This window comes from Nicrophorus vespilloides, unplaced genomic scaffold (genome assembly GCF_001412225.1).
Source record: "Nicrophorus vespilloides isolate i.1.1-1 unplaced genomic scaffold, Nicve_v1.0, whole genome shotgun sequence".
NCBI classification, from domain to species: Eukaryota; Metazoa; Arthropoda; class Insecta; order Coleoptera; family Silphidae; genus Nicrophorus; species Nicrophorus vespilloides.
In genome coordinates this window covers 104,808-129,176 of record NW_017096912.1, presented here as the reverse complement: position 1 = coordinate 129,176, position 24,369 = coordinate 104,808, and the positions used below count along the sequence as shown (strand labels likewise).

Here is a 24,369-nt window from a genome sequence, read left to right as displayed (position 1 = left end):
CAGTGTTATTAAGATCGCTTCTTACAAAGCATGTAGTTGGCTTTAGATTTGTTTTTAGATGTCGAAAAAAAAAACCTATAATATAATTATAAACAAGCTTCCGTTGTGTTCTCATTATTATTATTATTACGATTATTATTTTCTGTTTTTTTTTTTTTATATTCTCTCTCTGATTTCCGATGTCGTTTGTGTTCAAGAATCACACTGATTGTCTTTGTCTTTCTTTTTTGCTCTTTTTTTTCTTGGTTCGGATTGCTTGCAGACCCGAACGTAAAAGCGACGTTCCAGAAGCAGCTCTTGAGCTCAGGAGGAGATGATGGGGACGTGATAACTTTGCATCATCCGAGGGCTGGAAGTAACAATTACAACCAGGGCAGACCAGAGCCGGCAGTGCATCGGACCAATGGCAGCTGTCCCGAGCAGCAGCCTCTACTCGCACAGGAAAATGATAGACTTTATTGGCAGCCGCTCGAGGAGAAACCAAAGGCGCCCAAGTTCGAGGCCTTCATGATGACCGGAGACAAGATGCTGAACATTTCCAAGACGCAGCAGAGCATCTTGCCAAAACAGCAACTGAAAAAGGTCTCGTCCTTGATACTTTTCTTTTGTTTATTCTCTCTCTCTCTCTCTCTGTATATCTTCATTCTTTCATCTCTCAACCTTCTCTAACTATCTTCGTCTTGTCTCTGCATCATATAAACAATTCTTCTTGTAAACACACTCTTCATAATTGATGACAACTCTACATTTTTCATATGCACTTTAAAGTTGTCACAGATTATAACAATAGTCTCTTTTAGTTTCGTAGCATAATAATATACTATTACTTTCATCTTTTGATAATATATTTTCAATTATGTTTAAAAACTAATAACTTCAAGAAATTGTACAAGTACAAGAAAACTTTTATATTACAATCAATAATATTGATATTTGATTTCTTTGATTACTTAAGTAAGTTAAAAATCAAATTTCCATCAATACTTAACTTTTTGATTCATAATTTCTGAAAATCTGACATTAAACACATTTTTTAACGGTATAATTAGTAGGCGCGAAACAGTTCCTAATTTGTATGATTTTATCTAGATTACAATTAGTAAATCTATGTGGGAAAATATCATTTTGTTTTAAAAATGCAATTTTGTTTGTTTGTAAAATTGGTACAGTTCTTAATTGTGTATTAATGAAGTTGTTATTAGTTTATTTTATTAGGGTGTATTTTGTGAAGGTTTTGTGTAATTTTTACGTAAAATGATTTCTTAATTATCTTAACTACTCGAAAACGTGATATTTTTGGGCATAGCAATGTGATTGTTTGTTTTTGACGTTGACAAAAGATGCGAAGAGGTGTGTTGATGATTTCGAGTGTTTTTGTAGGTGGATCACGCGAGGTTCCACAACAGCCACGCACATCACTTGAGACATCAGCAGCATAACTCGGTGCCGAACAGTCCGAACGAGATGGACATGGGTCTGAGAGGAAACCACCGATCGTCGGGCCCGAACTCCGCCAACACCTCTCCAATCAGTGCCAACAAAAGAGATTCGAACCCGTCGCCGAGTGACAAAACATTCAATAATTTCGTGCGAACGAGCAGATCCGAGGATCAGCTGCAGGACACGAAGAGCATGAGTGCGGTCGACATCGACGTGGACGATGACATAACGAGCTCGCTGAACACGCTGCTGGACACGCGGCCCGATGCCGGCTCCTCCAGCAACGTGTGCACCTCCAGTAACAGTGATAGAATAGTGTGGACGTACAACGCCCCGGTGACGACGAGCGCCGAGCAGAACAAACTATGCCAGACCCTCTCGAACGGCAGCAGCTCTTCGCCGACGTCGTCGAGCCCATTGCGCTCGACCTCGCCGCAGTCCCCCACGTCCGTGTCTTCCTCCGTGATGTCGAGCCATTCGGGCTCAGCCCGGAAACTGCCCTACACCCTCACCAATGGCCCGCACACCGATTCCGGTCAGTACAATCAGACCAACGGCGGCGACTTCAGCGTCTCTGAAGCCATCTCGAACATCTCCAGTCCGGACTACCACGACGACGACAGCATGGGCATCCGGGACTACGTTATGGAGATCAGCGATCACAGCGACAGCGATAGCACTCTTCTCGTCTCCGAACCCAGGCAGAGACTCGGCTCCGACGGTGATCACAGGATCGTCATACAGGTCAAAGGACCGGACAAGGAGCAGCAGAGCACCGTCAAGGACCGCGGAAAACAATCCTCCAACAAGACCAACAACAAAGATCAACCTGTAAGTCTTCAATTCCTCAATACTACAACTATTTCTACAACAATCCAAATCTTCAATCAACATATTACATTCTTCAAGTTAATATTAAAAATAATCAATTATCTCTTATTTATTTACAAACTCATCATTATTATAATTAATTCCTTAGAATTTCTATATTTCTCAAAATCTATTGATACAATTCAAAACATTTCAAGTCCACTTTTCTTCGTTTCGAAAATTTGAAATTGTTATTAATGTACCTAATTTATTATTAATGACGTCGCTTTTAGTTTACTTTATACGGGTAGTTTTTCCATAATTTTGCCCAATTATTTCCTAATTACCTTATCAACTGAAACTCAATATTTACGTGGAAGTTATTTAGTCTATAAACGGCATCAATTGTCATTCCTTACAAATTACTGCATACTTTTTATACAAGTTTTCGCTCATACATTTCATCTTGTGAATCGAATCGAAGTGAAAAGTTAGTAAGTATTAATGAGACACAAGTATTATTTCATAATTACATTCAATATTTTTTTATTAAAAAGAAAATACAAATGAAAGTTTTCTAATTACAGAAGATAATCGTTAACATGAAAAAATACTTAGAATTAATGAAACACAAACTTCTAATTCTTATTATCTTGTTTAAAGATGAATATCAACAGAAATTCACATTTGTGTTTTATTAAATAAGATCGTTTAATCAATTTCAGTTTGTTGAGTATATAAATTCGTACATAAAAGTTGTATTTACAAGATCGCATCGATTGAAACTAATGAATTTAGTATTTTATAAGATTAATATCTACATGCAAATACCATTGAGATATTTAATAATCGTTTAGTATTAACCATACAATGCTGAGCAATTATATTATATAAAAATATTATGAAATTTTAAAAACAAACGTACTCATCGTCATAATTATAAAAGACTTATTCTGAACGCTTTTACTGTTTACTCTTAAGATATTTTTATATTTTAATAACTCCAGACTTAAGATTTTTATTGAGAAGTTTATTTTTATAACGACCGGAAAAACGAAGTACCTTCGTGATTTAATGAGCCGCGATAAATTTCCGTTCATAAATAGACTTCGGAGGAGGAAAAGTGTATGTGTTTGTGTGGAGGGCTGAATGTTGCGTAACTTATTTTCGGTTTCCATTTCATAATTACGCGTTTAAATAAGATTTGGCAGTTCGGAATGAATATTTTTTTTGGCAGAGGCCGGCGCCATCGCGCACCAAGAAGCACAATGTTAACAAACTTGCAAACACTTTGTGTGTGTGTGTTTTTTTTTTGGGACGAAAATCCGCGAGTTACCGTTACGCAATGAAGATCTCCGAACTGTTGATTTCTTAGTTGCCGAAACTGGAGTGGCACGTAGAGAATAAACGATACGCGTTTTATCTATGTGAGGGAGAGAAAAACAGAGAATTAGAAAGAAATCGAGCTGTATATCTTATCTGCTAATTCTACTCGAAATGCGGCTTGCATTGCAAAAGCTCAGTCACGATAATAGAATCTGTAATATGTGTTGATTTTGATATGATATGGGAAAGGTGAGATATATGCCGAGTTAATGAACGGGACGTTTTTTTTTTTGATTATAATCGTCGTCGTCGTCGAGGCTGGATCGGTTTTAGTAGTACTTTTGTTTCGTTCCTTTGCAGACCTTTGACCAGCAGACCTGCTACTATGGAATGGAATTGACGGACGTGGTGGAGGACGTGTGGCCGCCGGCTTCCGAAGACGACAGCGATCTTGAAAGTCTGCACAGTTTTCACCTGACGCCTAAAGCAGTTGACATGCCGTCGGCAATACGACTGGCGAATCGTCTTTACAATTTGGACGGCTTCAAGAAATCCGACGTTTCCAGGCACCTCAGCAAAAAGTTTGTTGAACAATCTTCAATTTCAAACATGAACAAATCTAATCTAATATCAATTTGCAGCAATGAATTCAGCAGAGCCGTTGCCGACGAATATTTGAAGAATTTCAATTTTTACAAAGACATATTAGACTTTGCTTTGCGAAAGTTCCTCAAGCAGTTTTCCCTGACCGGCGAGACGCAGGAGAGGGAGAGAGTGCTAGTTCATTTTTCGAAGAGATATTTAGACTGTAATCCGGGTTCCTTCAATTCTCAAGGTAATTTTTGATTACGATTCCTGATTTTTTTTTTTCGAAATGTTGTAATGCTTGTGTGTTTCAGATGCCGTACATACCTTGACGTGCGCCATAATGTTGCTCAATACCGATCTGCATGGCCAGAGCATGAGTAGAAAAATGACCTGTAGCGAATTTATAGAAAATTTAGCTGGACTAAACGAGGGTGAGAACTTCCCGAAGGACGTACTGAAGGAGCTCTACAACGCGATCAAGAGCAACCCCCTGGAATGGGCACTGTAATTATATATGCCTGAACTCAATCTGGCTGTTCTTTTTCTAATCCAACGGCACGCATTGATTTCAGTGACGAGGAGAACGAGGATAACGTGCAGATGCAGCTGAAACCCATCGATTCCAACATCGGCGGAAATCCATTCCTGGACGTGCCCTGCCTCACGAACGCCATCGAATACAAGAAGGGATACGTGATGAGGAAATGCTGCTACGAGACCAACGGAAAAAGAAGTGAGTTCATCCAGATTGTTTGCCTCTTTGCAGTTATTACTTACTTACTTACTTATCCCTTTGTTTACCGTTACCTTATTTACAATTACTTTTAGGCTAGCCTTAGAATTTTAACTCTTGTGTTCTATTGTTTCCTATTTTTTACATTACTTTTCTTATGTTTCTACTTTCGTGCTAATGCGACAGAGGTGTATGGTAAGCCAACAAACATCACCAAAAACCAACAAACATAATATCGACCCGATACATACATGTTCAGTGTGTTGTTGTATTCTGTTCTTGTTCTATTTCTTCAAGCACTAAACCCAGAATCTGGGCTTCCATCTCAAAAAAGAGAAAACTTTATTAAAAGCTTCTTCTTCAACTACTTCATCTTCTAAGTATGTACTGATTCATTAAAACTAGGCTTTAACATTCATGTATTTAACATGGAAAATATCTTCAGTTTCTTCTAAATTTTCATTCATTTTTCAATATTCGAATACATGATGTTAAACCCTAATAAAAAACATGCTACTTCATACACTGTAAAATAACAAAGAATATATCGGTTTTTGGACGAATATCCTTATTTACGTAAAATATAAAAACTGATATACGTCCATCCGTTTTCACTCATTCAAATCTCTCACGTTTAATACGATTTTCTTTCCATACTCGACACGGTTTTGTTCTTTAAAACGCTTTAATGTGCAAACAAAGCAAAGAAGAAAAAAAAACACATTACTATCCTATTAACACTCTCACATCACAATGTTTCCGTCTCGTTGTTGCTGTTTATGATTTTGTCGCAAATTCTACACGTTTTTTTTTTATTTTCGTTTAATTTATTCGAGTTTCCCAGGACTTTTCTTTCGTTCACAATGGAGAAACGCCGCTTCCGGTTCATTACATTAATCTGTATATACAAACAGTAAACATTTAAGTGTATAAAAATCCATCATCGAAAGCAAAGCTGCGATTTGGGTGAATTTCGGAAGTGCATTGTGTGCGCATTAATTGACTGTGTGCCGTCGTCTTCCTTAATTAAAACCGCTCGTCTTCCAGACGCAATTAAGTCTATCCGATGGAATCCGCTCACATCCAACTAACGCTTTGTTACTAACTCAATGATTACGATTGGTCTTTGTGTGTTTGTTTTACTCGTCTTACTGTTTGGTTCCTCCTCTGTATCTCTAAATCTCTATGTGTTTCGTTTCCTTTTATCTTTTTGGGCGTAGTTGTTTTTTGAATATGTTTGAGATACAAGTATCGAGTCAAAGTAGCTAGTTACGAATGTAACTTGCATAGCATGTTGCAATACAAAATAGCTGTTTCGAAGGCCTTTGCTGCATTTTTCTAGCTCCGTTTCACAAGCGTAGCTGGAAAATGTTCCACTGCACGTTGCGAGACCTGGTCCTCTACCTGCACAAGGACGAGAACGGCTTCAGGAAAAACCAGATGAGCGACAACCTGCACAACGCGATCCGGATACATCACGCCCTCGCCACGAAGGCTACCGACTACACGAAGAAGCAGTACGTTTTCCGGCTTCAAACCGCCGACCAAGCCGAGTATCTGTTTCAAACCAGGTATAACTAATATAAGAATTATTATTTAGAACGGCAATTTAATTTACTTTATTTGTAGCGATTTGAAGGAACTGCAGTCGTGGATCGACACGATAAACTTTGTGTGCGCCAGCTTCTCGGCGCCACCACTGGAGGCGGCGGTAGGATCTCAGAAGAAATTCCAAAGGCCTTTACTACCATGTAGTCACACGAAATTTAATTTAGTAAGCTATTATTAATTGATGCGCGAGTCGACGTCTCTTTATTGAAATATCGTTTGCAGCGCGAACAGTTATTAGATCATGAAGAGAGAGTTACTAGACTGGAACGGGATTTAATGGAGCATCAGCAAATGCCTCCGGAGCGAGGGTCCAAGTCCTTGGTAATACAGAATTACAAAGAGCGGGAGGCGTACTTGAGCTACGAGGTAACTATCAACGATTTCCTTTCATGTTTCTCTTCTTTTAACACACGTTCGGTCTCAGTTGAAGAGGTACAAGACGTACGCTTACATTCTGCGATCTCGGATGGCACCGCAATACCAGGAGCTGGGCGTGAGCCTCGTGGAGACCGCCATCGGCGAATTGGACGAGGCGACGGGCGGAGCCGTGACTTATTTGGATGGGGGCGGTACCGTGGTGGCTCCGCCCATACCCGACCGCCCCTCGCCGCAGACAAATAGGTACAGTTACAGACAAGCCATCTACAGCAGACACATGATCAACGGTGATGCTGATATAGGCTGACGCGTCATGGGGTTGTTCTCGGCATGTGTGCTTTGACATGAAAAACTTAAAAAAAAACAAACAAAAACAAATGGGGCTGTTAACTACCAATTTTATTATTACTCTATTTCTCTCGTTTTTTTATAAAAAAAAAACAACATAAAAATACGACAAAACAAGAACTCTTCTCCTCCACCGGCAACCCCAGAAACACCACCCCTCCGGACGTGTCCATCTTCTACTTCGGGCGTAGTTTGTTCGAATTGATATTGAAAATATCGTCTTAGTCAAAAAATAAAGAGAAAACATACAAATATTCGTAGGTCAATTAAAAAGTCTTTTCAAATTTTACAATTTAGTCTGTAAGTGAAACGAACGAGCCCCAATTAGCAAACGAATTCTGAACATGGACACGTCACTCTGCTTAGATATTTCGCATTTACTTTCTTACTCTTTATTTCCCATCTCCGGGGGCTTTATATATAATATATACATCTTTCACTCTGTCCCTAATTGGTACGCCTTTAATTATCTTCTATCTAGCTAGCGATCTAATCTATCTAACAAATCGAAGTTGTTTTGATTGTTTTGTTTTGTTTTTTGTTTGTTTTGGAATTTACGAACATACAAAAAAAAAGCATTTGCGCTTTGACCGTTTCGTTCTTTTTTATTATATTTCTCTAATTGTCTTAATACAGCTTACAAATTAACTTAACTCTCACCCCAAATACTTCCCTCTCAGCCCCTCTTTCGACCAAAACAACACGAGAAAAAAAAATCATTTATTTATAAGTTCTTTTCGCTTGTGTACATTTACAAATTTTCTTTTCCGATTTGTTTCCCTTCTCTTCAATTCACCAACGAGGTTTGAGGAAGAATTAAAAAAGCAAAACAAAAGCAACACGATATTTTGAGGAAATGCAAAGATTATATATACATACATAGATATATTTTTTATACCTTATACAAAGCAAATATTGTTGTGTATTTTAATTTATTCGTTTTTTTTCTTTTTGTTTATAAAGATATATATATATATATATATAATTTTATTAATTTTTCACATATTATTTTCTGTTTTTGTTTGTTTGATGATTTTTTGGGCCGTAGCCAACATGTGAATTATACTAATAGGAAAGAGTAGTAGATGGTCGGAGAGTAACGGTAGAGTCGAATTTTAATATCTTTCTCTTCGCACACGTAGAGTCTAAAATCCAAGTAAACAAGAAAAAATACTACTACTACTAATACCAATTGCGATGAGGAAATTTAGTTAGGAACTTATGAAATATCGTTAGATTGTGTGCGATCTAAATGCAAACACGAAGATGAAGAAGAAAAAACTAATTATTATGTATCTATATAAGAGGTTGTTGTTTATTTCTTAATTTTTTTGGTGTTCATTTCCCATGTTGTACACGTTCCGTTCGCATTTCAACTCCTTGAATTAGAGCGAAACTTTAATGATTAACGCATTTAATTGGATTAATGACTAATTAAGTAATTTAGAGTGAAGTTGATCCCTAATCCATCGGTTAACGATAATATATCGAGTACACTTTATTTATATACTTATTTTTTCTTTTGTAAAGTAATGTGAGGAAGCGTGCACCCATTTCTGAATCTTAAAGATATCTGAAATCATAGTTACTTAATTGATTCATTTATGTTTACATTATTCGTAAGCAAGAAATTGATGATAGGAAATGTGTGCACGTTTTCGTTTTAGCATTAGCAACAAATTGAACATAATCAAAAGATATTGAATATATATAACTATAAAAAAAAGACAAAGAGAATAATATAAATAATAAAGTTTGAGAGCCTTTGTTGAAAGGTTTTAAGAATTAAAACAAGAAAACTATTAACTGTATCGATTTTTGTCCGTCTCGGATTTGCCTAGGTCGTAAAGATTTCAATTATGATTTTCCGTTGAGTGTATCCTCGTTTTTAGCTTTGGATTAGCGTCGGTTCCTTTCTTAATTTTAGTGCTTAGCGATCGAACAAACAAACAAATAAGAGGGAAAAAATAATAATATACGAGTATTTTGTTATATAGTAGTTAGGGTATTATAATTGTACATAATTACTGAGATGCAGCAGCTTATTAAAATATAAATATATATATTTAAAAAGTCTATAGATTTCTCGATATTGAAAAGTTGAGTTTTCTTGATAGAATCGCAATCATTCAATTATGAATTGAACGCGTAACACTTCGTCCTTCCATAATTTCATTTTATAATTAAAAACTTCCAAACGAAGCGATTCCATCAAGTAAATTCCACTTGACATTGCCAATTAATTAATTAATAATAGAATAATATAATCAAATATGTAAATCTCTGAGATTATGAATTTCTTAAGTAGAATGAAAATCACATCTACATATTATTATTTTTTATGAAATCTAAGCTGCTGCACCTTTCTTTCCAAAATTCTTGTTTTTGTTTTGTAACTTTTCTTGTACATAAGTTGTAAAGGTTTCTATTGTGCTATTGTTGTCAGAACTTTTCCTTTTATTTATTTTTTATTTTTTTGTGGTGCGTCGATCTGTTCGTTTTGTTTTCTTTTGGCAGGAGAAAAGGAAACCCGTATATATTTTGCATAGTTTAGGGGCTGTGAAATAACTTGAATAACGATGAGTACATTTTTATTGAACCCGGCGATTTCGACGATCGGAGAAAAAAATTCCTTCTTCTCTTTTGAGCGAGAAAGAAATAAACTACTTTTCGATCGCGAAAAAATCCGCCCTGTAGAAACCAAAACCCTCCCCCCCTCCAAACCCTTTTTGTATATATACAAATATAGTATTTTAAACGAAGACGAGTCCTTTATTGTGCTGTTTTTTCTCTCTATAATTTCGAGCAAAATCTAGAGTGTATAGTTTTGAAAACCCTCCCAAAAACCCTCTTCTGAATTCGGAACTAAATTGAATCCTTGAACTATCTCTTAACATACATACTAAATACATACATATAATATATATATATACATATGAATAGAATAATAAATTTTATTGAAAAAAATGACGATGATACGATCTCATTCATTTTACTCTTTCTAGGTGTATTGTGCACATAAAATATTTTCCAAAATACGAGTCTCCTATACCCACAAGGTGCGTTCCACATACAACACACTCTTTCTTTCTCATTATATTAATTATTCTTTTAATAATCGCTAGTCTAATTCTATTTTATTTATTTACCTTTTCTTTCGTTTAATTAATCGATTAATTTTTATTATATTTTTTTTTTGTTTCCTTTTATTTATCTCAACGCAATCACGACAAGAAAATTAACAATTAACAAAGATACCCGCTTCTCAATTACCAACAATAACCGATATATGTGTTTTTTTTTCTTCAATTTTTTTCATTTCTCGTTTTTTTTTTGTTGGGCACTGAAAATTAACTATTATTATTATTATTATTACCATTATTTATGTCTATATATACATATACGAACAACAAACAATCCTTGTGTGACTTTTCTTAACACCTCCACTCTGTGTCTTCACGATCCTCTCCAGTCCGAAACTTACAACACTTATAAATATTTCTTTTCATTTGGATCGAGCAACTTGTGTGCGTGTCTTGTTCTTCTTTATGTTTTTTTTTTGTTTCATTTTTATTTGAGGTAAACGTACTTAATCTCTATTTACTAACTGAGTAGTCTTTGAACTTATTGTTGGTAGCTTCAGCTTGTCTCTATTAATTAACTTCACCTTTATGGCCTGCAGCTTTTGGAACGCTTCTTTTTCTGTAAAAAAAAAACTAATCTTTCACATACAATTTTTGTTTATATATATATATATACATATACTTCTCTGGATATTTTCAAAAAATGTTAATCGATTATTTTGTTTGTTTGATTTGCATGTCCTTAGGAAAATGGTGGATTAAGCAGCTGGCGAACAAAAAATTTGATTTGATCATATAGACGTGAGGCGTGAAAAATAGGAAAGAAAGAAAGAAAAAGAAAAAAGAAAGAAACGAATATATAATATATATATAGAAGGGCGTTTATATATTTACAATTTATTTACTAATTGTGCAATAAATCTCTCCGGTGGGCGGGCACAGTTTAACTGAGTAATTCCAAGAAGAAGTTTTAATTCGCATAAGTACCAAAGAGAAATTTATTTATATGAGATATAAAGTGAAGAGAAAAAAAGGCAGAAGAAAAGCAGAAGAAAATACAAACTATATATTTTGTAGAGAATGAAAGTGAGAGAGAGAGAGAGAGTGAGCAAAACGATGGGATTCTTTTTTTTTTGTTATTATTTACTTAATACTGTTTTACTTTTCGTTCCTTCGAGGAAAATTAATGAAAGGATGGAAATCATGATGGAACCACATGATGATGATGATCATGATGATAATACACGATGATGATTCGTTGCGCTTCAATTGCATTTTTTTTTTAATTATTATTATTTTATTTTTTAAACTTATTATTATTATTTTTTTGTATACATCCGCTTTATGTATTATTTTTAAGCAGAATATATTATTATTATTATACAACTGGATCTTTATTTCAATTGTTTTGTGTTTATTTTTGTTTTTGTTTTATTTAATATTGAATCTAGTATGCAAGTATTTTATTCACGAGATCTTCGATCTTGTAAAAAGGATTTATTTATTGAAAAAAACAAAAGAAGGTACGTGTATGATATTTTTTAAATTAAACGTTGCATAGTTACATATAATTATATAAATATAAAATACGTTTATATATATATATATACGGTATATCAATAACGAAGAGAGTTTTATTGTGGATACGAAGTTTCTATTTTAAGATGTGAATATTATTAGAAAATGTGTCAATTTCATTTCTATAACTAATTTGGATCTTTGATATAGTAATAATAATAAATTGTTCAACATTTCATTCAAAGATTTATCTTTCTTTATAAGATTTATTAATAACAATTCGATACATAATACATATAATTATGTTATTATATTAAATTTTAAGGTAAGTAAATATTATTGATGTAATTCATTTTTGTTGTCAGTTTTTATTTACAATCTATTTTACTGAACATTTATCAAATCTGTTCGCTGTTGATATTAGGAAGTTGCTTTAAGTATTCTTTACTTAAATCTATATTGGAGATCCAAGGGCTTGAAACGCTTTAATCTTCTCGTTCTCACGTCGTTATCGAGAAGGTTGACCGCCAACGGGTTCGTATGGGAATCAAGCCTGTTCGCTTATTTTTTGGAGAAATCTTTGGCAACCTATTCCATTGTTTTTATTCCAAAGTCCTGGTGCAGTTTCTTATTGGTGATGTACCACGGTACACCTTTAAATGTTCTAATACATTTAGATTGGAATACTTAGATTTTTTTTAATATTAGTTGAGCTGTTCCCCATAATTGGATAAGCTATGTCCAAACTGGTTTTAATATGACTTTGTACACTAGCAATTTGTTCTCCAAAGTCAACTAGAAATGGTCCTTCCAAGTCAGTCTCGTCTTCAGCTGTATTACCAAGTATCTCATCCTTGAAGATGCTGAAACTACTTTGTTGTTGAGTTTAACTGGTTTATACTAATTCGCCATTTCCTGAACCATATCTCAAGCAGATAGAGCTCTTCTTGAAGGTGTTGAGATGCAACTATGAGACTTTCTTCTAATGCCATCATTGCTGTTTCATCTGCAAATGTTTGTTTTCTCTGTTGTTTTATATCTGCAGTGTATAATAGATATAAAATTGGTTCCAAGACACTACCTTGTGGAACGCCCGATTCAATGGGACTCAGCGCACTTTGTGCTTCCTCCAGTTTGATCAAATTTCGATCATTTAGGTAGGATTTCAACACTTCGTAGAAATTACGTGGAGGTTGCATGTAGAGTAAACCTGTATGCCAAACTTTATTGAAAGCCTGTGACACATCAAGGAATACAGCTATGAACAGTATCTTTTCTCTTCCAGATCTTGGCATCAACTATTCGATTAACTTGTTCTAACGTAATGTCTTGTCTGCGAAAGTAATTCATTTTGAAGTATAATTTGAAACTTAACTATTGTTTGTCCTAATCTCTTCGAAAATAAGATTATTGTATACTAAACAAAATTTATTTTGATTTTTAGGACACTTCAAAATGTTGTATAATTTAAGTTATCGAAATTATACAATCTTTGTACAAAGTCTGTTCTTAAAAATAGATAATTCTATCAGCTTTTGAGATATGAGGGCATAATCCTGATTGAATACTAAAGAACACAAAGTTAACATCTTCTGGATTATAAGATTAATTAACTATTATCAACACAAAATATGTTAATTATGTTCTTTGTATTGTTGGTTTCATTGTATAGCTTGTATTAATACTTTAGCTTAGGTATAATTTGAATTGATAACAGTGCTGATTATGTAACATAAACCGCGCAGATTTGAATATATTTTGCAATGTTGGCAGCAATTTGGCGAGTAAACTTCAAATCCGGTATAAACAAAACAAATTATCCTAACCTAAAGGGTTGAGTTATCATATTTTTTTGCAATTTTACAATTTTTATCATATTTTTAACAATTTTTAATAATGAGCAATGGTTTCTTCAACGAGACGTTCGATTTCACCATCACCTCAAGCGGCCAAGTGGTCCAAAACATCAATCAAGCAGAGACTTCTTCATCTGAAGATTTCAACATAACAATAGATGATTCCAAGTTCCTCAGTGAGTCTTTCTCATTTACTACAACAAATGAATCTGTTAACAAACCAGACAAGACTGTCAGCAATCAAGTGAGTACAGCTGCATTAACATTGAGTTGATTTTAAACTTAATTATTTGCAGGCACAGAATCAATTTGTAACTCCAGTTAATAACAAGGAGAATCACAAGCCTTTTGTGCAATTGAATGTAACTGTTAACAAATCTCACAGTAAAGCTAAAGCAGATGATTCTCCAAAAGTGTCAATTAAACAGGATATAAGTTTGGATTCCAGTTATGAGAACACACCTAAGAAGCCTAGTAATTTTATGAAGAGGAAATCTTTGAGGGAAAACAAATTGGCTGATAAATCCTTGAATAGAAGTGTTTTGGTGAAGGCTGCTCAAAGTAATGGATTATTGGCTGACAGCAGTAAACTTTCCAGTTGGGGATTGCCAGAGGTTATTTTACAGAAATATGAGAGTAGAAATGTAAAGAATATGTTTCCCTGGCAAGTGGAGTGTTTGAGTTTACCAGATGTCTTGGATAAGCACAAGAACTTGGTATATTCTGCACCAACATCAGCTGGGAAGACTTTGGTTGCTGAGATATTGGCAATTAAAACAGTGCTTGAAAGGAATAAAAAGGTTCTGTTCATATTACCTTTTGTGTCTGTTGTCAGAGAGAAGATGTTCTATTTTCAAGATATTTTAGGACCTAGTGGGATTAGAGTTGAAGGCTTCATGGGTTCCTACAATCCTCCTGGTGGATTTAAACCAGTGCAACTTGCTATCTGCACAATGGAAAAAGCCAACAGTTTGATCAACAGGTTTTTGGAAGAAGGCAGTTTGGAGGCAATTGGAGCGGTTGTTGTCGATGAAATGCATTTGTTAGGTGATCCGAATAGAGGATATTTACTGGAACTGCTATTGACGAAACTGCGATACATGTCTTTGCGAGATGAAAACGTCAATATACAGATCATCGGAATGTCTGCGACTCTACCGAATCTCTCTTTATTAGCATCTTGGTTGGATGCGGAACTATACACTACGCAGTTCAGGCCTATTCCTTTAGTCGAGCAGTGTCACGTCAATGGGGAAATCTATGGAAACGATTTAAAGTTGATCAGAAAACTGGAGAAGATCCCTGAACTTACCACAGATACGGATAATATTCTTCAATTATGTTTGGAAACGATACTCACGTCTTGTTCGGTCTTGATTTTTTGCCCGTCAAAGTCTTGGTGCGAAAGCCTTTCGCAGCAAATCGCAATGGCCTTCTGGAAATTGGGTTGTTCGAAGTCCGAACTCGGCAATAAGTTGCGAGAACAGTTAAATGCAGATTTGATAATAGAATGTTTGGAGCAACTGAAGAGATGTCCTGTTGGTTTGGACGAGCTCTTGGGAAAAGCCGTCAGTTTCGGAGTGGCTTTTCACCACGCCGGTTTAACTATGGATGAGAGAGATATAGTCGAGGGAGCGTTTCGAATCGGATGTGTAAGAGTTTTAATTGCAACATCGACGTTATCTGCAGGTGTTAATTTACCGGCGCGAAGAGTTATTGTCAGATCACCGATGTTCTTCGGCAAACCAATAGACACGTTGGTTTACAGGCAAATGATTGGAAGGGCTGGTAGAATGGGCAAAGATGTGGCAGGAGAGAGTATTTTGATTTGCCAAAACAACGATCAAAAAGTTGCTAAAGAATTGATGTCTTCAAATTTGCAGCCAATCGAGAGCTGCTTAGAGGGTGCCGGTAAATTGAAGAGAGCTATACTCGAAGTTATCGCGAGCGACGTGGCTTCCTCTCCATCGGATATAACTTTATTCACAAAATGTACCTTGCTAGCCTCTGATCACAACAACAAAGTCGAAATTAACAACCCGATCGATGATTCTGTGGACTTTTTAATAGACAACCAATTTATCAAGTTACAAAACCTTGAAGATGGAACCTCCAAGTACGTAGCGACTCCGTTAGCTAAAGCATGCTTGAGTTCTTCGATGCCTCCCGAAGAGGGTTTAGCATTGTTCACCGAGCTGGAAAAGGCCCGACAATGTTTCGTTCTCGAAACGGAATTGCATCTGATTTACTTGGTGACACCGTACTCGGCCTGCAATCAAATAGGTAACCTGGACTGGATGGCTTACCTCGATCTTTGGGAAAAACTTCCTGCAAGCATGAAACGCGTAGGAGAATTGGTCGGCGTGAGAGTCTCTTATTTGATCAACGGAACCAGAGGTAAAATCCAAACCAACACCTCGAAATTATACGAGAAGCTCTTGGTGCATAAACGCTTCTACACGGCGTTGATTCTGCAAGATTTAGTAAACGAAGTACCATTGAATAACGTGGCTGCAACGTACAATTGCAACAGAGGCATGCTGCAATCACTGCAACAGTCAGCAGCATCTTTCGCAGGAATGGTAACATCCTTCAGCAAGCAGTTGGGTTGGAGTAGCGTTGAGATCTTGATCGAACAGTTTCAAGATCGATTGCAGTTTGGAATCAGCAGAGATCTGTTGGATCTGATGAAATTGCCTGTACTTAATGGGCAAAGGGCGCGCACTCTTTACAATGCCGGAGTTGAAACGCTGGTTGATTTGGCGTCTTGCGAAATTGATAAATTGGAATCAATTTTATACAAGAGCGCTCCATTCGAAAGCGAAAAAGAAAGAGATGGAGAGAGCGAGTTGGATGCTAAAAAACGAAATAAAGTAAGAGCGATTTGGGTTACCGGGAAGCAAGGTTTAACCGAGAGGGAAGCGGCTTTGATGTTGATTAACGATGCTAGAACTTATTTACAACTCGAACTGGGTTTAAAAGAAGCTAAGTGGACTCAGACTCAAGAAGAAGCACCAGTTAGGAAATCGCAAAGTCCCAAAGAAGTCTCAGTACTTCTGGACATATCGCAACAGTCTCTAGAACTAAGCTTAGCCAAATCTAACGTGAAAAACAATATTTGTCTTGAGTCTATAACTAATACAGAAGCTAGCGTTAGTATGTTAGAAGATAAAATATTGGAGAATTTGGAAGAGAAATGCAAGGATATTGAAGCATCGATGCTCGAAGAAAATTTTTCTCCCAACGAAGATACTCGCTTAGATGAAAATATTTCTTCATCGATGGAATCAATAAATGTATCAATTTCCTTAACACCCTCTGCGAATCGCACCAACTTGAGACAATCTACGAAATCCAATGATAGTCTCTTCGGCGACAGCTTCTCCGTTGATTCTAAAGTGTTTGATGATCTAGAAACTCCAATTCAAAACATCGCAAAAGAAGATTCTTTGAAAAAATTGAATATCCCCGTCAATCCGAGAAAACGTGAAAGGGTCAGTACTCATTCCATGAACAGTGAAGAAGAAATATTTTACTCTGAAGCAACTCCGATAAAGAAATCAAAATATTTGCAGATGAAGGACAACGAATGCGTCGATGCATCATACGTAATATCAGAAGAGAAGAGCGAAATTTCTATACGAGATGATGAAGAATCTCAGATTGATTTAACAAAACTAGAAATCATCAACGTGAGCGATCATTCACAATTATTGGAAACTTTTAAGAACGAGATCACTGGAAAAAGTGAAATCTCTATTGCAATAGCCTGTGAAAAAATCACTGAAGTAAAACCAGTCATTGGGCCTAAAATAATTCCAAACGATTTGCAAATTGAAGAGAAAACTACTTGCGTTTATAAAGGGCGGCAGGTTGTGGGCTTCAGCGTTTGCTGGGGTGAAAACATTGCGTTTTATTTGCAAGTTACAGAAAAGAACTGTGAGGCTCTTGAGATTTTGAAAGCTGTTCTTGCCAATAAGGATTTGACTGTAAAAGTATATGATTGCAAAGAACATATTAAAGTGTTGAAGCGTTGTTGCGGTGTGGATTTTGAAACTAGATGTTTGGATCCTAAAGTGGCGGATTGGTTATTGGAACCTGAGGAGAAAGAGAAGAATTTGCAAGCTTTGGTTTTGAATTATTCGCCGGAAGCAGTGAAACTGTGTCAGATGGCCGGAAACAGCAAGGGGAGCGGAAGTGTTTCGCTGGATTTGCAGAACGGCATCAAACCAAAAGTGCGATGCTGCATTGAAGCTGTCGTTTGTTTCCATTTGGTGGATGCGATGAAATCGGTGTTGGCGCAAAACAATTCAAATCTTTTACACACGTTCGGTAATTATAACTAATAAATTCATCAGATCATCTCTTAATTATTATTACTTTTAGGCATTGAAATGGATTGCATGGTGATCTTGGCGAGGATGGAACTGAGTGGCTTCGGAGTGGATTTAAGCAAGATGCAGATTTTATCGGAAAAGCTTAAGGAATATTGCACGGCCTTGGAGACGAAAGCTCACCAATTGGCGGGGAAGAGATTTTCGTTGACGTCTTCAACGGAAGTTGCAAAAGTTATTGGTTTGTACAAAGGTAAAAGGGTGAGAACGAACAAGCAAGTCTTGGAGCAGAACAACCATCCGATTTCCAATTTGATTATCCAATGGAGGAAATTGAACAGCACTTTAACTAAGATGATTTATCCGCTGCTTCGGATGGTCGAGAATAATAGAGTTTATGGATGCTGCATAACGCGCAATGCGACAGGTAGGGTTTCGATGCACGAACCGAATCTGCAAAACATGCCTAGGAATTTTGAATACACCAATCCTCTGAACAATGAAATCGTGAACGTGAGTTGTCGAGGAGTGTTCGTGGCACAAGAAAAGAACATCCTGTTAGCAGCGGACTATTGCCAATTGGAATTGAGATTATTAGCTCATTTTTCGCAGGATAAACTGCTCGTTACAAGCATGAAAAAAAGTGATGACGTTTTTAAATCGATTGCTGCTCAATGGAATAATATGTTAGAAAGCGAAGTAAATATTATACAACAAAAGTTGAACTAGATTAATTTAGTTCAATTCTAAAAAAAAATCTAATGAATTAATTTCATTTACTACTTGTGTCTTTTAGGTGACTGATTCAATTAGACAACAAACCAAACAGATTTGTTACGGCGTTATATATGGTATGGGCACTAAGACTTTAGCTGATCAAATGTGCGTAACCGAAGATGATGCTGTAGCTTTCATTGCAACATTCCATAAGACTTATCCTGGAATCAAGAAATACGTGGAACAAATAGTAGATAATTGCCGTAACAATGGTTACGTGCAATCTATAGGCGGAAGGAAACGATTCTTGCCGAATATAAAGCACCAAAATGCATCTACTAAAAGTAATCAACAATATTCTAGTATAACAAATATATTAATGATTACTATTTTATCAGGTCAAGCTGAACGTCAAGCTTTCAACACAACAATTCAAGCAACAGCTGCAGATATTGTAAAGAACGCTATGGTCCTTGTGGAGAATCAAATCCATGTGAAGTTCAAGTCTTCGCGCAACAAACCAAAACTAATTCTACAAATCCACGATGAAATCCTCTACGAGGTCCCCAAGAAATACTTGATTTGCTTAGGTAGGATAGTGCAGAAATGCATGGAAGATTCAGTTAAATTATCCGTGCCTTTTCCCATTAAACTAAAGTCGGGAAAATCGTGGGGCGAGATGAAAGACCTCGTCGTCTAAAAATCAACTCGACAAGAAACAAACTGTGATATCTCTTTTTATTATTATTATTATCTTTACTCAATTCAACGTTATAAAATTAAAATACCTTTCTACAATAAACTGTTCAATTATCTTGTGTGTCTTCGTCATCATCCACTATTTCTTGGACCTCCTGCTCCTGCACCTTGTCTTCTGATTCATCGTCGTTGGTCTGCTCAGTTTGTTCGTCTTCAACTTCATTAATTTCTTCAACGCTACCGCTGTCCTCTTGATTATCTGCAGCAGGCTCGTCATTTATCTCGACTGTTTCCATCATATCATCAGGTGCTACTTCACCGTTAATGATTTGGGAATTTTGATGTTCTCTGATTTCCTCTTGCAAGTCTCCATATTTTGTCTGCAAACCTTTCTCCCGCTCCATCTGCCTATTTACGTCTTCATTTAACGACTGAAAAATGGATTTTCAAATAAAAATGTTTTACTAATCGAAAATTATTTGTTTATTACCTGAATTCTTCTCGGAAGTGCGGCCTTCTCTTGCTCCTGCAAGAACTGGAATGTATTTAGTTCCAATTGCGATTGATCCACTTGATCGTATAAATCGGTCAATTGTTTGATCAAGGCTTGAGCTCTGGATTGATATCCTCCTGTCAAAATGCGAAGCTTCTTCTCCATCTTCGCCGCCCTTTTAGCCTCGCGTGACATATGATTTCTGTTCTGCTCCAATCGTTTTTCCGCCGACTCCAGACGATCCTTTTTACTCGCCAAATTCGCCCTAGTGTACCTATTCTGATTGGGCAAGAATAGTACTTGGCTTAAGCACTCCTCCCAGACTTGCGTGTAAGATTCGATAGACAAATCCCCATGATTCATACCTTGCCTTACGATTTCCATTTCTTTGTTTAAAGAACCGCGCGCTTCATCAAGTTCCTCTTTAGTAATATCTTCGTATGAGTATTGCTCTAAATACGCCAATTGCTGCGCTTGAGAAACAGTTTGCCTTTTACCTTGAATTGGAGCTATGGGATTTTTCAAATTGTCATATGTCAACATAGTAACCATCTCTCTTTTAATTAACTCTTCTGCTTTTTGCAGTTCCGTCAAAGAATGCGACTCGTGCGCTGGTCTTAGAACGGACAAGTTCACGTCTTGCGGTCTTGGGAAATCCCTCTGAATAACATGCGATCTTAAAGCTAATTCTTTAGCTAGTTTTATTCTCATCTCTTCTTGGAGTCGCGCATCTACGTCCGCCTGATCTTCCACCGACAATTCCTTGACAGTCTCCGCAACTTCTTCTTCATGCTCCGGTACTACAATTTCATAATCGTTCTTAGGTTCCGGTAAAGTGCTCAATCCTGCTCTCAATTGATCTTTGCGTGACTGTTGGAACGACAGTTGAGCAGCTGGAGTTTCGCCTATGTCTATGGCATCTTCTGGGTTGATATTTAACTTATCTCTTATTGGTGTTGGAGTGTAACTACCAGAAGGACCTACCGGAACTACAGCACCACTTTTAGGTGTCATGAAACCAACAGTGCTGGGTGTATTCCCACCGTCGCTTCTAGTACTTCTAAATGGAGTTGCTAAAACTGTGTTAGGTGTGGCTAGGTTCTGGCTTTGCGGTATTACAGAGCTGAAATCTGAATTGTGTAAAGGCGTGTTAACTCCTCCCTTCAAAGGAGTGTCTACGTGAGTCAAAGCCATCATATTTTGGGCTTCCTGCATGATACGATCAGTTTGTGGAGCAGGTGTCCTAGGTGTAGCTGCAACTTCCGGCGTAATAGTGTAATCGTTCAACAACGTATCCGTCGTAGCCTCTCCGCTTTCCAACGCAACTTCGCGTGCCACTTCACTAGCTCTGCCCAATTTCACGACCTGCTGTAACTCTTGATCAGAAATCTGAGGTTCCGGCAAAACCAACTTGGACCTTTTCTTAGCCGGCTCCTCATTTTGCAACATTGCCAGTGGGATATCATTTTCCTTCTTCTCCTTCAACTTTTGTTTATCATTTCTTCTTTCCCGCTAAAACAGGAAGAAAATATTTAGTAGAGGAAACACATCGTATATTTTATTAATTACTTCTTCAATTTCGCTTCTTGTTTCTCCATCCAAATTCTGTTGTCTCATCTTCAGGAAATCTGGTGCCATTGGATCAACTACTTCTTTTGAAGTATCATAGAAACCAATAGCTGGCAACTTCTCGAACGGTATTTCAGCATTATAATCAACGCCTCGTTTCTTTTTCTTGCGCGGATTGACTTCGATACCCGCAGCGCGAAGTTCGCGCCTCTTCTGCAACGCAGCCAATCGCCGGGCTTCTTCCAATTGCTTTTCACGTGCCTTACGTTTAGCCTTTTTACCCTGTGTATTAGCTAACCTGGCTCTTGCTTCAGACAACATTTCCAACTCTAAAAAATAATTAAACATATTAATTTTCAGTTCATATTGTTCATCAAGCTATATACCATCTTCATCCATATCTTTTGGATCTGGCCTGGCTGGTTTAGTTTCTGGATTTGGATCAATTTCACCAGGTTTGAGTTTTCTTGGATCATCAGAAACATCTTCACCATCCTCCTTCTTTTGAGCTTGATCACTATGTAAACCATACAATTAATATATTGTACAATTCACTCAGATTTAAGTTCTTACAGTAAATATTCATATCTTTCCAAGCACTGTGCTGCTGTTCTTCCAATGATTGGAGCAATAGTTCTCCATTGGGTGGGCATGAGCTTAGCAAGATGCAGCAACTTCTCTTCCTCTTCTCTAGACCATTCTGTCTTCTTGATGCTTGGATCCAGCCACTCAAACCAACGAGCCTTGCATTGTTTTGCTGATTTCCTGTGAAGCAGAGAGGCAATTCGGGACCACTGGTTTTTGCCATATTTCATAACAGCCGCCTTCAGAATTTCATCCTAAAACAAAAATAATGTCATCTAACCTACAAAAAAACAAACTATCCTTGCTTCTGTTTAATAATTACCTCCGTGTTCCTCCACACACCTCCCTTTATCATAATCCGCGGCATTTTTGCGCTGAATTCTTTTCTCTTTGATAAACACAACTATTGAACACTTTTACGTTATTTATTTCTATTTATTAATTAACAAACAAACTGAAACAAACGTTTACTGAATCCGTTTTTAGGTTCTGTCAAAAATTCTGTATACGAATGCGCATGAACTCGTTTAAATTTTTTTTAAATAATATTATTTCATATAAGAATTTAATGATTAATTTTAATAATATTACTTACAATAAATAGTTTAAGTAATTTACTTAAATTATTTAGAAAAAAAGTAAAGTTAAACTTTTTTTTTGAAATTTGGTAGTGATGCAACTTGAAGTTCTTTGTTCGTTCAAAAAAGCATGACCAACTTCAATGCACTTATTGAATTTTCTAAAAATGTTCCTTATCATTAACTTAATTCGTGTTGAAATTGCAGTGGAAATGCTAGTTAGCGATCTTCTAAAGATTGTATCTAAAATAGATTCCTGTATTTTTTGTGCAAATTCATGTCCTTCTACTGACATCCAATGTCATCATAGTGGTAATACATCAACTTAATGATAAGCGATTTTATTTTTGTTGCAATAGTAACATACATCTTTCGTGCCTGAAAAAGCATCTGGTAGATTCTAGTTCTTATAGAAACGATGACTACTTACGCGCTCAAAGTAAAAATGAAGACTGGTCAGCAAATTGTGAAAACATTGACTTCAGAGAGTACAATCAAGGAACTGAAGACTTTGCTCTCAAAACTCTCAAATATACCTCAAGATCGCCTAAACGTCTTATCCGGATTCCCTCCAAGGATTCTGGATTTGAATCATGAATCAAACCATTTGTGTTCCAGTGGGATTTTCTCTGGAGACACACTCATCTTGGAAGAAAAGGCTGTAGCAACAGTACCAGTAACACCACCACCACTGAAGCCAAGACCTACTGCTACTATTGTATCTAATGAGGATACTGCCTCCTATGATTGTCCAGGTATTCTGATGAAACATGTTGTGCCAGCTGATAACTCATGCCTCTTCACCAGCATACATTTTGTGTTGAATGGAAAAGTTGATGATACAGGATCAGTGGCACCTTGGATGAGAACTCTGATTGCAGAGACTGTATCCAAGGATCATGAGAAATATTCAGAAGCAATCTTAGGCAAACCGAACGCTGACTATTGTAAGTGGATTCAGGATGATAATACTTGGGGTGGTGCCATTGAAATCTCCATCCTTTCTAGTTACTATGGAATAGAAATAGCTGTTGTTGATACTATAAATGCTATTATTAATAGGTTTGGAGAAGACCAAGATTATGGTACTAGAGTATTTTTGCTATTTGATGGCATCCATTATGATCCTCTCTACTTAGAACCAATTGATGTAAGTTATACAAAGAAACTGTTTATTATATATGTTACTTGATTAAATCTTAATATGTTTTAGGGTGGAAACATGCAAACAATATTTCCAACAGAGGATGAAACCATATTCAGGGAGGCTGAGCAGTTGGCTGTGGAGGCGAAATCAAGCAGGCAATACACGGACGTGAATAAGTTCACGTTGAAATGCATCGTCTGCGATATGAAGCTCAGCGGACAAGTGCAAGCTCAGCAACATGCGAAAAGCACTGGTCACACCAGTTTCGGAGAAATCTAAGCTATAAGAATCCACTAATTCCCAATTTCAATAACAAAATACTGCACTCAATTTGTGTTCATTTACTGATTAATAACGATAGTGTATAAGACTATTGATATGCTGCGATTATATGTGCCTCAAACTTATATTATATATATTTAAAAAAGAAAGGAATAAAGTAATTAGCGTTTAGATTTCATAATTACAAATATTTCGTTTTATCGTAAGTAAACTTCCTAGAATTTACTGCGGTTGGTAGCATTGCTAAAGTACAAAAACCGATGTGAAGTTGTCG

At 36.5% G+C, this 24,369-nt stretch overlaps 4 protein-coding genes across 4 annotated transcripts; 3 read left to right on the top strand and 1 right to left on the bottom strand.

The window, feature by feature from the left end:
- Positions 1 to 407: 407 nt before the first annotated feature.
- On the top strand, positions 408 to 11,133 carry LOC108558447 (PH and SEC7 domain-containing protein 1). The gene is made up of 11 exons (XM_017915359.1): positions 408 to 582; positions 1,381 to 2,271; positions 3,937 to 4,157; positions 4,218 to 4,411; positions 4,476 to 4,668; positions 4,737 to 4,897; positions 6,219 to 6,468; positions 6,527 to 6,671; positions 6,731 to 6,874; positions 6,933 to 7,129; positions 11,064 to 11,133. The coding sequence occupies exons 1-11, from the start codon at positions 508 to 510 to the stop codon at positions 11,077 to 11,079; spliced, it is 2,487 nt and encodes an 828-aa protein (XP_017770848.1). The 5' UTR covers positions 408 to 507; the 3' UTR covers positions 11,080 to 11,133.
- A 2,514-nt stretch (positions 11,134 to 13,647) lies between these two features.
- LOC108558448 (DNA polymerase theta) lies at positions 13,648 to 19,544 on the top strand. Its single transcript, XM_017915361.1, has 5 exons — positions 13,648 to 13,935; positions 13,988 to 18,023; positions 18,078 to 18,724; positions 18,822 to 19,086; positions 19,141 to 19,544. Exons 1-5 carry the CDS (start codon positions 13,732 to 13,734, stop codon positions 19,440 to 19,442), a joined length of 5,454 nt encoding a protein of 1,817 aa, XP_017770850.1. The 5' UTR covers positions 13,648 to 13,731; the 3' UTR covers positions 19,443 to 19,544.
- LOC108558449 (cell division cycle 5-like protein) lies at positions 19,464 to 22,599 on the bottom strand. Its single transcript, XM_017915362.1, has 6 exons — positions 22,411 to 22,599; positions 22,077 to 22,342; positions 21,890 to 22,020; positions 21,504 to 21,832; positions 19,932 to 21,446; positions 19,464 to 19,872 (listed from the first exon to the last, which is right to left on the bottom strand). The coding sequence occupies exons 1-6, from the start codon at positions 22,453 to 22,455 to the stop codon at positions 19,549 to 19,551; spliced, it is 2,610 nt and encodes an 869-aa protein (XP_017770851.1). The 5' UTR covers positions 22,456 to 22,599; the 3' UTR covers positions 19,464 to 19,548.
- A 214-nt stretch (positions 22,600 to 22,813) lies between these two features.
- Positions 22,814 to 24,266, top strand: LOC108558439 (ubiquitin thioesterase OTU1). Its single transcript, XM_017915353.1, has 2 exons — positions 22,814 to 23,816; positions 23,880 to 24,266. The coding sequence occupies exons 1-2, from the start codon at positions 23,085 to 23,087 to the stop codon at positions 24,090 to 24,092; spliced, it is 945 nt and encodes a 314-aa protein (XP_017770842.1). The 5' UTR covers positions 22,814 to 23,084; the 3' UTR covers positions 24,093 to 24,266.
- The last annotated feature ends 103 nt before the right edge of the window (positions 24,267 to 24,369 follow it).